We start from the raw sequence: 12,573 nt of genomic DNA, 5'->3' as shown, positions 1-12,573 counted from the left end.
GTAATAATATTCAGTATTTTACGCGTACCGTTAAATTCCGCTACTTAGCAATAGTAACATGCCGTCATCTTTACAATTCCCCTTCAACCATTATTTTGTGTCACCTTGATCTTACTCACTTCTCCAAAAAATTTTTCCTCGGTTCTCCACAACTCTTGACTGCAGGGCGTTGCCCATACGCTTCTTGAGACACGAAATTGCTATTGTGTTTTTACCTTCGTCGGTAATAGGTGGTTGTCAAAGAGAGGGGGACGTCGGCTTTCCTTTTGCCACTTGTGCCGGAAGGGGTTTTTAAAATGAGACTGTAGAGGTTTTTTTTAAAAAACATCCAGGATGGTTTTTGCTTGGAAAAGGTGTAACGTGAACATTGTCGGTTTGAAATTGGTAAGGATTAGAGAATACCTATAGCAACACGAGGCTTGAAGTGGAGCAACGAATCCACAGTTTATGTATGGGTGCAAATATATTGAAAAGTAATTCCATGCAGAGAAATTCCGGGAAAAGGGGAATCGAACGGATTCCCGAAAGCGCTCTGTAGAGATTTATGTTTAGAATGTATCTATACCCATGGATAACTCGGGATTTGTTTCTCCATTGTTAATGATGATAGTCACCGGTGTTGGCTAGGCAGAAAAAAGTGAATATGATTGTGTTAAATTACAGGAAACAAAGATAGCGTCCTGCTAATATACTATATATACATATAAATATATATATATATATATATATATAGTATAATATATGTAGTGTATCTATTATATATATAGATATATATTATTATATATAATATATATATATAAATATTAATATATATATATATATATATATATATATATATAATATATCTATATGATATATAATAGAATATCTATATATATATATATATACATACATACATGGGGATATAATCCACACTGATGTAAAACCCTAATGCAGTTGTATAAAATTTATAGTCCTTGTAAAGTACAATAAAAGTTTATTTTTTATTTATTTTATTTATTTTTTTAGTGAACACGACCTCAGCTGATGGTCGAAAGCTTTAATTTACTTTAGAAGAAATATATATTTTACATAACGACAAGGATTTTACATCATTGTGGATTGTATCCCCATTTACTCAGAGGTACAACATAGTACCTGGCTTCTCCATATATATATTTATTATATAAAGGTAATGCCACGGAGGAAAATTAAAAAGTGAACTGCTTAAGATCTTGATGACATCCTACCTCCGCTACTAAGTGGTGAATTTCAGATTCAAGGGAATGTGATGGCCTTTTCTAGCTACACTTTTGGGTTTCTTTCCAAGAGGGCAACCGCGTCGGTGACACTCTGTGATTTCGTAATGAAAGGTTCAGTGGGAGACATCTTACCTTTTCGTCTTCCAGGTGTAATAGCCGCTCTCACCTCTCCTTTCTTGCGGCCTTGGCGGTAATTTTTCTCTCTCAAGTGACTTAAACTTCGAGGGAAACAGTCTGACATTTCGACGACGCGCTGTTCTGTAGTTCTCGTAATTACAGAGCTCTCTCTCTCTCTCTCTCTCTCTCTCTCTCTCTCTCTCTCTCTCTCTCTAGGGGTTATGGCTTGTATATTTATTTATTACTGCCTATCGTTACTTCTTTTATTTTCGATTTCGTAGTTACTCTCGTTTCCTAAGTATATATTTTTTAATGTTTAATCAGAGAAAATATTTGAGTCTGACTAGAATGGTTAACAGAAATGATTTAATACAATGGTCTTATACTAATCCTTTTTCGCATAGTCGAGACTATTTGTACTTGATCCTGCGAGAAACATTGGAGTTATTTGTTCAAAGAGACCCACAGTAACTTCTGATGGCAGTATCCCGTGTCATGGGTACGACTCAAGGAGGGCTGTATCATTGGTCATTGGTCACTTGTCATTAACCATTTTTATCTTGTAACAGAAACGTAGTCTGTGGCTTCAGTGGGTGACCAACGTTGTGTAATTGTCAGCGTGTTTAGTTCTCTGGTTCCTATCGAGAGAGAGAGAGAGAGAGAGAGAGAGAGAGAGAGAGAGAGAGAGAGAGAGAGAGAGAAAGTACATGCAAGTTATGATGCATAGAGTAGCAGTTCATTATATTCTCTGTAGGTTTGCGCTAATACACTTTCTCTCTCTCTCTCTCTCTCTCTCTCTCTCTCTCTCTTCTCTCTCTCTCAAGATATATATTTTTCTCTGTAGCGGTTGTACGCGTTTAATTTACACTTTAATTACCACGTTCTTCTCTCTCTCTCTCTCTCTCTCTCTCTCTCTCTCTCTCTCTATATATTTTCTCTTTCCTTCACCTTTAACTTCTACCCTGAACCATCGGTTACGGTAATTTTCCCAGCTTCCGTTCGTTTGTGCAACCAGGGGCGTTAATTGCCAACAACTGGATTAAAAAGAGTACTACGTCGTATGATGACATAACTGTGGCCCACATTTTCCATTTTTTTTTCTTTTTTCCTTTTCTTCTCTCTTTGTGGTCTTGAAACTACTTGTCAGAGGGGCCAAGGACTGTGATCCCTCATCGTGAAATTAACCGACTTTCTTTGTGTGGTTCCTTTTCAAGAGCGTCCTGTTTATTTTTGTTTATTTCGACGAAAAGTGCTGTTTCTCTCTTTGCGCTCAACGCATTTCTTCTCTGAAAGTCTTCGTGTAAGGGATAAAGTACTCGCCACATTTTGAACGGGTTTTGACTATAATTTTTTTTTTAATACAGAATAAGAAATATACGGAGTAGATTACAATATGGTATCGTCAGTGGATAGTATTGGCTGTTTTCTGTAACCGAATGAGTAGTACAATAAAGATACGACCTCTATGGTGTGATTACATTAAAAATTAGGAATATATAATATAGTCACTGCAATAGTGAAAACTAAACCGTCCCAAGAGTGTACTATGTCATATGCCAGTTTCACAGCTCACTCGTTTTCCGGTCAACTTAATGCATATGCGAATCGTTACTTGGACAAACGAGGAGCAATAGAAAGGCTATTAGAATGTAAACAAAGACGCACCCACTGCCTGACAGACGATGAAGTACGGGATGGCACTGTTGACTTTTTCCATGGTAATTTCCAACTCCCATCCGAGACATCTGAAGACGTCTCGTTGACGCGTGTCGTTGGAATGTAAACACGTGTTCAGTTGGTTAGAGATGATCCGTTTATGCTGACATTAAAGTTTGTAAATCACCTCGTCCCAAAAATAGGACTTCCTTGTTGTGCTACTGCTGTCTTGTAATGAAAGGGTGTGCGCGCGCGCATGTGTGTGTGTGTGTGTGTGTGTGTCTCTAGGGGACTTTGGCAGGATGTCATGGCGTAGTCGAATGTGTTATTACGTTTTAGGGGCAAGGGAAATTTAATTGGATACATGATGTTAAGGTGTGATTAATTGAGACAGCCCCCCCCTCTCTCTCTCTCTCTCTCTCTCTCTCTCTCTCTCTCTCTCTCTCTCTCTCTCTCTCTCTCTCCTTTTTACACAAATATAAGAATAAGGAATAGAATGGTTACTGTACTATATAGGATTTCGTGTGTGTGCTCGTACACTCTCATCTTTTTTTGTCATTGGTTTATCTTCTGGTCTTATATGAAACTTGTTGCTTTTTAGCGGCGTGAAAAGTAGAGAGAGAGAGAGAGAGAGAGAGAGAGAGAGAGACGAGAGAGAGAGATAGAAGAGAAGAGAGAGAGAGAGAGAGAGAGAGAGAGAGAGAGCAGAGAATCCTGGTTATCGCCATCAACCATTTTTTTTTAAAGAAGGCCATCTTAAGGAACGTAATGTTACCCTTAAGGAAGATAGAATGTTGTATAGTTAAGAGGGATGAAGCATATTTGTTGATTTTTTTCTGTATGTGCATATACATAGGTACGTATGTATATATCTATATACATGGTTGGATGGGTACGTGCATTGCAATATGTACGTATATACATAATTTTCTTCCATTCACCTTTGCGAACGTATCATGTAGTAGTCTTGCCACCGTGGCAACCCTCCCCCCAGGGATACCACCACACACAGGTAATAGGAGGATCATCTGACACCTGGATCGTCCCTTGACGTGCCCTGCATTACATAGACTCCTCATCCGCCCTTCCTCATCCTCCCCACATGCCCCTACAACCCACCCACCCTTCCATATCAGAGCTACACTCCCCAAAGGAGTCGTCTGTATCACCTGGGCAGTGAGCGGATTGTCTGTTGTTCCATTCAGCGACCTGTCTCCCATTCACGTCAAGTTGAAGTCAGCTTTTCACGTCTGTCTGGATTTCAGACGTGAGAACCTTTGTAGTTTTGTGGTTTTATTATCAATAGGATATGTTTTTTTCCCCAATACCGACCTCATATTCGGTACTTTCGCGTAGATCAAGGTGATGTCGAGCTTTGTAGCGTCTGTTGATTGAATGTCGAATGCCGAATTCCTCACAGAGGTTCAGATTTCTGGCAGTTTTGAAGTCGAGTAAGCAGACCAGTGTTGCGTAAGGCGGATGGATACAGCTGAGTCAAACATTCGACTTGAATTCATACGATATACGGATGATTTGACGTTGCGCAACGAACCTACTACCTTGTCAGATTTCAAGAAACTTGAAACAGTAGTTTTGTGGAAAACGCTCGTTATGCAAGTCTCTTTTGCAACCCTTTTGTGTTTGTTTTAACACGGCTGAGTTGGGTATTCGTTGGGGGCCCATTGAAGATTGTCATGTGAAAAACAAGAAGATACAAAAGCAGTTTTAGTGGTAGAAGTATGCAGAAGATTTCTGTAAAATTTCGAAAGTTTCTAAATCTAATGTTATCATTATTTACACCTTCATTGAACGGTGCCAGACGCACGATCTTGGCTGATTTTAACCTTAAATAACATGCTGAAACCTACTGAGGCTAGAGGGCTGCAATTTGGTATGTTTGATGACTGGAGGGTGGATGCTCAACATAAAAATTTGCAGCCCTCTAGCCTCAGTAGTTTTTAAGATCTGAGGGCGGACATGAAAAGTACGGACGGACAGACGAATAGCCATCTCAGTAGTTTTCCTTTACAGAAAACTAAAAATGCAGATTTCTCTGCGCGTCAAGTATTGGCAAAGCGAACAGAAGTGCAATACATTTTTTTCCCTTTTTTTCACAGCGAGTCTTTCCCCGGGAGCAGGGATTATTTCTCCCCTGCAACAAAAGTCGGGTTTTCCTCTGGGCTGGGCATTACTGCTTCGACAATAAAGATGATATTCCATTTCAGTAAAACAGCGGTTTCCCTTATAATTTCACTGGTTTATGCGTGTGACCTTTCTTAATGGGTGTTGTGGTAAAAAGCCAACTTTTGTTTTCTTTTGTGGAAGTTGCTCCATATACTGACTGATGCTTGGAGTTGATAGAAAGATTGCAGATGCCAAGAGCGAAATACATTTTTTGTGAGGTTTACCAAATGACTGTCAAGGTTGTTACCGTTATGATTATTACTAGCAATTCTCCAATCCTTACTAAAAGCATATTTATCTGCTGCTTCATATAAGTGACTCGCTAGTGTTTTTTCAACTATTGTGTCATTGATGTTTACCCTATAGTATTCTTTTCCAAATGATAAGTCATATGCATAATTATACGGAACATATGCATACTTATACAGAAATTATGTATGATAAATTCGTAAAGTAACAAAGTCTACGGGCATAACCAGCCCCGTTTCACGGGCAGAATCAGCTCCGTTTCAGGGAATCCCTTCTCACCCCCACCCCCTTCGGAGTGGGGTTGGGAGAGGTAGGATGAAAACCCCTTATAAACCATCTTAGGGGCCCCACTATAACCCTGCCAAGTTTCATGCCCATCGGACCAGCCGTTTGGCCGTGATTGAATGACAGACGGACGGACAGACATAACGCCCATTATAGTAAGATTATTATGCTACGGAAAATATTCCAAATTCGGTGAGACAAATTTTTAATCACTGTAAAGGACAGCCCTAGCGAAATCGTCAATAGCTAGGTTTTAATGTAGATAGCGTTATAAACTGTGGAACCCTGTTTAGCCCTTATTTTATGCGTTTGTAGTTTGTTTTCGTTGTGGGAAATCTCTCGGAAATACTGCGGCATTCGTAAAGTGGATGATCTCCTGTGAGGACGCTTAACATTTACACTGGAAAGGCTGGTTCGTGGCATTTCTCTGAGGAGTCTTGTTTGTTTCGTGGGCTGCCGGGCCACATCTTCTTTAAAAGTCTCCCCTATACGAAGGTAGGTAGAGAGACGCAGTTTGCAGTTTCCCGTTTTCCTTGTGCATCATGATGTAATCTGGACGATGGTGTGTTGGCAATCAGATGCTTACATGATTCAGAAATCGAGCTTTAGTTTTCTGTTATAGAAAACTGTTGTGTCGGCTTTGTCTCTCCTTCGTCCGCCCTCAGATCTCAAAAACGACTGAGACCAGAGGGTTGCAAATTAGTTTGTTGATCATCCACCCTCCAATCATCAAATATGGCTAATGACAGCCCTCTAGCCTTTTTATTTCATTTAAGGTTGAATTTAACCATAATCATATACTTCCGGCTGCGCTATAGGTACCAACAACATATAGGCCACTACCGTACCGCGGTTGAGTTATATGGGCCGTGGCTGAGGCCACCACCGGAAAGAAAAGTTGATTGCACTGATGAAACTTCGGCGAATTTTTTGCCATTTTGTATTGCCGGTTTCTATCATTTCCAGCTTTCAAATGCATTTTTTTGCCGTTTATTCTCTCCTTTTGTTCCAGTCACAGGCAAGGCTTCGAAGCGTCCCCCCCCAGCCCCCCCTCCCCCCACCCCCCCCCCACACCCCCCCCCCCACCACCTCTACTTCCCGCCCCGCAGTTATTGGGTTGGGAACAACGAAGCATAACGCATAACATTATGTCATGCCTCCTAACCATATCCCTCGGTGTACTAAGTCGTGTCAAGAGCGTGTCAGGGATAGTATATACCCACCCGCGGCTTCGTTACCTTGCCCCCAGCGAGGTTAACCCAACACCTGCCGGAATCGTCAGCCGACACACACACACACCTGTTCCACGTGGCTGAACACCTGCGGTATCTCTCTCTCTCCCTCTCGGGACACGAACCACTTCTGCCTCTCGTTTCGTGAATAATGATTTATCTTTGGGCTGCTCTTTCGCAAGAATGTTTTGTGTGATGGAGCTTTGGAAAGAGAGGAATCGTTTAAGATTGTTTCTTAGTTGAAATTCTCTCTCTCTCTCTCTCTCTCTCTCTCTCTCTCTCTCTCTCTCTCTCTCTCTCATGAGTTATGCAACACATTCTGCGCTAATTAAGATCCTTTTGAAATGGCGTGGACCCCATCTCTAATATTGGGTTTTATGTCATATCTAAAAATAGTTATTCGTTGGCAATAAAATAGCGGTAACTGCGTAGTTGTCTGTTGATATTTCTAGTCACCTCGTATGTGTGTGTGTGTGTATATATATATATATATATATATATATATATATATATATATATATATATATATATATATATATATATATATATATTAAAAGGTTTTTCCTCCCTCACATTAGTTAGATTCGTATCGGTCTTCGATCGCAGCTCTTTGATTCTTGGTAAACTCGTATATGATAGATCTTACGTTCTAATCAATATAAGTACATGATTTTCCTTTCCTATTTCTTGCATTTGCTTGCTTCATAAAGCTTTTAAATATTAACCGAGATATCGGGAAATGAGGTTCTGACATGAAATTTATTACTAATATGACTGCATGTTATAATTAGATCTCTGGTGATCGCGTCCCCCATGAACTAATGCTCTGTGAGAGAGAGAGAGAGAGAGAGAGAGAGAGAGAGAGATTAACGTGAACAATTACAATTATTTTGTGGTGCTCTTCCTCACAAACATCTTTGTCACGATTTGAGATTCCGTGATGTTCGGGAAAGTCAGGGTTTGTGTATTTCAAACTGAATTGATTTTGTTTAGAGGTTAATTGTTTATGGAGATTTGTTGACAATGAGACGGTTGCTTGTGGTACTACTGTTATCACACAAACTCACACACTCACACACATACGCACACACACACACAAACAAACACACACACCCACACACACAATCAGCCTTGCATGAACATAAGTAACCTCCCGTCTCTCATTCCATCATATTTAAAACAAAAGTTTATGTAATTTTTAGCATAATTATGCCAGATATTTTCATCCCTGTGTTATCTTCCTTAAGACGGTGACAGAGCGTCTTTATACTTGAACAAATAAACAATACTTTTATGTGCATATGAAGTGTATTAATCAGTTTTGCTTTTATTATAATCCAGCGAGCTATTACTTTGATAACGTCAGCTGATTGGGAAAGTGTTCGATAGGGCCATATTTAATGTTTCCAATTACTTTAGCAGTTTTTCTCAGTCATGCTTCCGATATAGATTATGCATAATGAAGGTGTTAAATTAAATATACTGATCTCAGTCATTCTTTCTATAATTAGTGAATTGTCTTTTAAGTATTTTTCTAAGGAGACTGCGGTAAGGCTTGTAAAAGCACAGGTAATGGGGTTGTATGTGTGTATGTATATGCTTCATTTTGAGCGCTTTTAGAACAACTTACGATGCTTTGTGTGAAAGTAACTAAATTGAACTACTTACGAATAGTGTGAACCACATTATATACTTATATATATATATATATATATATATATATATATATATATATATATATATATATAAATATATATATATATTAACGAAGGAATTTGTTTCAAATTAAATAAGGATGTCTGGGACACTTTCCTCACTGTTATTGTTTCAAGAGAAAATCTTTAATAAACTGCTTAATCTTCTTTCCACTGTCAGGATCCACCAAGTTGAATCGAGGCATACTAACTACTCTCACGCAGCGATTATCCTCTGTGTAACCTCTGAAGTGCATTTTCTCATGACCTCTGACCTTCCCTCCCAGTCTCCTTCAGTATTTAATTTCTAGCCAGAGGATTAGTAGGTCTTCCCCCCTCCCCCCCAACATACCCATGAACATCCGAGGTTATATTGGTAATAGTAATCTTTCCGGATCTCTGTCTTGTCAATTTTTATAGGCAACTGAGGGGGCTGTGTCCTTAATGATATGGGCCCCACTGCATACCATACAGGATCTCGTTACTAAACCATTTTTTTCTTTCTCTTCTTGTCCTGCAGGTTCCACAGCTTCCGGTGAAGGAGGCGATTCGAGGGCGTCTCGAGACTCCCGCGTCCTCACCGCCAACCGGGTCAATATCAGCAATGGTAAGGAGGAGCAGCAGCAGTAGGACTGTAGGAGGAGTGGTGGATGCAGATGTTTCGCCGAAAGGAGTGGTCCTATGTGTGTGTGTGTGTGTCTGGTGGAGAGAGAGAGAGAGAGAGAGAGAGAGAGAGAGAGAGAGAGAGAGAGAGAGTCATTCCTTAGGTCACTATTGTAGGACAAGGAAAAACAGGGACATGACAGCCATGATATTGTCAGAAACAAGACCGAATCATGCAAAGCTGTTTGCAGTCAGTTCTTGAAAAATATATATGTAACGACTTAATGGTGGTTGTGAGCTTTATTCCTTAGGTCACTCCTGTAAAACAGGGGAAATACATCCATGACCTTTGATGAACAGTGACACCTATGATGTTGTATGCAGATGATATAATGTTAACTGATGATGATAAACAGAAGTTTCGAAGAATAAAGAAAAGAATTTTGTAAGAGGAGAAAGTTAAGATTAATGACACGAGTGATCGTATTAATGGTGGAAGAATGGAAGTGATAAGAATGGTAATACGGGCAGTAGAAGAGTATAGGTATTCCGAATAGAAGTAGTTGATGACAGTAGAATCAGGGAAGAGTTGAAACAAAGTGATAGGTGTAGCAAGGAAGGAAAGTGGACCTATCAAGTATTCGGAGGAGGAATGTCTGTGGAAGCAGAAGTTAAGGTGGATGAAGGACTTTGCTGAGTCAACTCTCTGCTCTGTGTAAGTGGAAGTGGGGTCTGAATGCTGAATGTGATTTGTGGAGCCAGAGAGTTGGAAAGGGTGAAAAATGAAGAGATACGGCGATGTGTTAGAACCCTTCTCAGAAATGAAAAGACTCATCATTTTACAGTGTGTGTGTGTGAGTGTGTATAAATGCACATTCCAGTATATTAATTAATGTTGCTATCCTTATCAGTTTCTCTTGACACAATTTCTGCAACACAAATTTCACAGTCACTTAGATATAAAGTAAATGCTCTTAGAAAGCTTCAAGCTTGGGTGGGATAGAATAAAACCAGTTGTCCAGTAGACTGAATAGCAGAAAATGTTTCCAGGAAATGGAACACCTTTTCCAGTTCCTAAAGGTGCGTTTTTTTAAGTCACTCCAGAGAACTAGTTTTGTGGATAGCTACTTAATCCATTTTGTAATGATTTTACATTAATGGTTATTATTATTTATATTTTTATTATTATTATTATTATCGTTCTAAGAGGTCCACAATAATATTGTAGACCTCTTAGAACATTATATATACTCTCGCGATAGAGAGTTTTTCCCAATTATTATTATTATTATAATGTTACTGATGAGTGGTCAATAGTACCTATCATTTTTTCCTAGGAGGTTTTAGTAATGATCTTACAGTAATGTTTATAGATATTACTGTTATCACTATTATTATGATAACTTCAATGTACTCATAAGCGGTAAAAAGACTTATTTGTCCCCCAGGAGGGTTAAGTAAAAAATCTCACAGTAATTACTATTATTATTATTATTATTATTATTATTATTATTATTATTATTATTATTATTATATTGACAAATGGTAAATAACTCTAAAAATGTTATCCGCAGGAGAGAAGAAGCGCTCTGACGTATCGGCTCCTCCACGAAGACCCCGTTTGGACAACGTTAAGTCCACAATTCCAAAACCGGGTCGACTTCCTCCAAGAAAGTTTACAGGTAAGAAGAGCCCTTTGCTTTGACTCTGGGGGGTCCTCTCAGTATACTCTGAGTATATTGAAAGGAACTTGCTTTAAGTAGCGATGCACTAGGTAAAGAGCAGATATGTGGGATCAGAAAAAAATGATAATTATAAACTCCACTTTTATTAGCAGAATTGCAGGGGATCGGAAAAAAATAATAATTATAAACTCGACTTTTATTAGCAGAATTGCAGGTGATCAGAAAAAAATAAATATTAAACTCCACAGTTACTAGCAGAATTGCAGCCCGTGATACTTTTGACAAATGGGAGTTGCCAAGGTCTTATTTGTAAGCAGCTGAAATTGCACCATGATAAACTCCACTTTTATTTAGCAGAAGTGTCGCCCGTGACTGAACACGCTGGATGAAATGTGAATTGCCAAAGTTTAATAGAACCAGTTGAAAAAAGGATTTCACTGGAATGCTATCTTGTTTGTGATTATTATCAGGTACGCTCATAAGAATATTGGACGGATCAGTCTATATACTTCAGAAGGTTAAACTCGCAAAGACCACTGGGGAGTATAACAAGAAATTATACGGAATGCAGTCACAGGTTAATCAATCGTGCATTGATGAAAGGTATATGGAAGATATAAAATTTTTAAACATTATTTTATTAAATTTTTTAACATTATTCCATTATACATGAGTTTGTCACCGGATCTTGTCATGGATAAGAAGTTGTCTTAATAGTCCACGAGTCCTTTTATTTTGGACAGCAGTGCATTTTAAATGATTTAGTGGAGGGAGATAGAGAGTGAGGGGCGAAAACAAGTAAATAAGATAAGGTTTAGGTGTGGTAACATATTTATATAGTAGTTTGAAGCGACTGAGCAAAATGGTTTCATTGTTTCAGACTGGTGGCTAAATTTTGCCCCACTGTTGTGATACTTGACCAGCGGTTTTTCTAGAATGTTTGACTATAATGATTATTTTATAAATGGAAATTTAATTTTTTCTAATATAACTATTATGGAAACGTTGTCTCCTAAATGAGTGTATGCTAAAAATGATTTCACACACGGTTTAAAAGTCGTAATTTAATCGTGTATATCTATGGCAGCAAGGAAAAATAAAATACTGGTGTTACCCATGAAATACCATTTTCTTTGGTTTCTGCCGAAGCCCAAACGTCAAAGAAAACGACTCTTGTAAGATATACTCAAGTAGTTTTACCCTACGTCGTTTGAAGGTTTTCTTTGATGATATCGACTTCACAACTTCTTTCTTTATTGTTTGGATTTCACGGTAATTCAAACAGCTGGGTGTGCATTTCTTGTGCATTCGTGAATTCTGAAGCAATGCATTTGGTGTGCACGAACCGGAAGCGTTCGTGCCAAATTCATAATCAAACGGACCGCTATCATATCAACCCAACGTTTGCTTTCTTGTCTGGGCTTTCGGCGTGATCCTTAATATATACGTCTCATATAAATGCATTTAATTAGAGCAGTATTTATAATGGGAAATTCTAACATTTGGATTGTTGTGAGCGAGCATTGGGTATCATTTAAGAGAAGGAAATAAACGAATTAGTATTTTAGGCGAGCACACTTAATTGTTGCCATATCTCAGAGGATGACCGAACTTTGGAAGGAACCAT

At 38.7% G+C, this 12,573-nt stretch overlaps 1 protein-coding gene across 10 annotated transcripts in view; it reads left to right on the top strand.

The window, feature by feature from the left end:
• The window catches only part of LOC135207200 (daf-12-interacting protein 1-like), a 645,343-nt gene that overhangs the window by 364,330 nt on the left and 268,440 nt on the right, over nucleotides 1-12,573 (top strand). For all 10 annotated transcript variants that reach the window (XR_010312926.1, XM_064238784.1, XM_064238787.1 and 7 more), the window contains 2 exons: nucleotides 9,179-9,265; nucleotides 10,836-10,943. Coding sequence is in view for 9 of the 10 variants with exons in the window: in XM_064238784.1 (XP_064094854.1) it covers nucleotides 9,179-9,265; nucleotides 10,836-10,943 (195 nt within the window). In the remaining variant the exon portion in view is untranslated. The remainder of the gene's footprint in view (nucleotides 1-9,178; nucleotides 9,266-10,835; nucleotides 10,944-12,573) is intronic.

This window comes from Macrobrachium nipponense, chromosome 32 (assembly GCF_015104395.2).
Source record: "Macrobrachium nipponense isolate FS-2020 chromosome 32, ASM1510439v2, whole genome shotgun sequence".
NCBI lineage: Eukaryota > Metazoa > Arthropoda > Malacostraca > Decapoda > Palaemonidae > Macrobrachium > Macrobrachium nipponense.
This window is presented reverse-complemented; position numbering and strand designations above follow the sequence as displayed.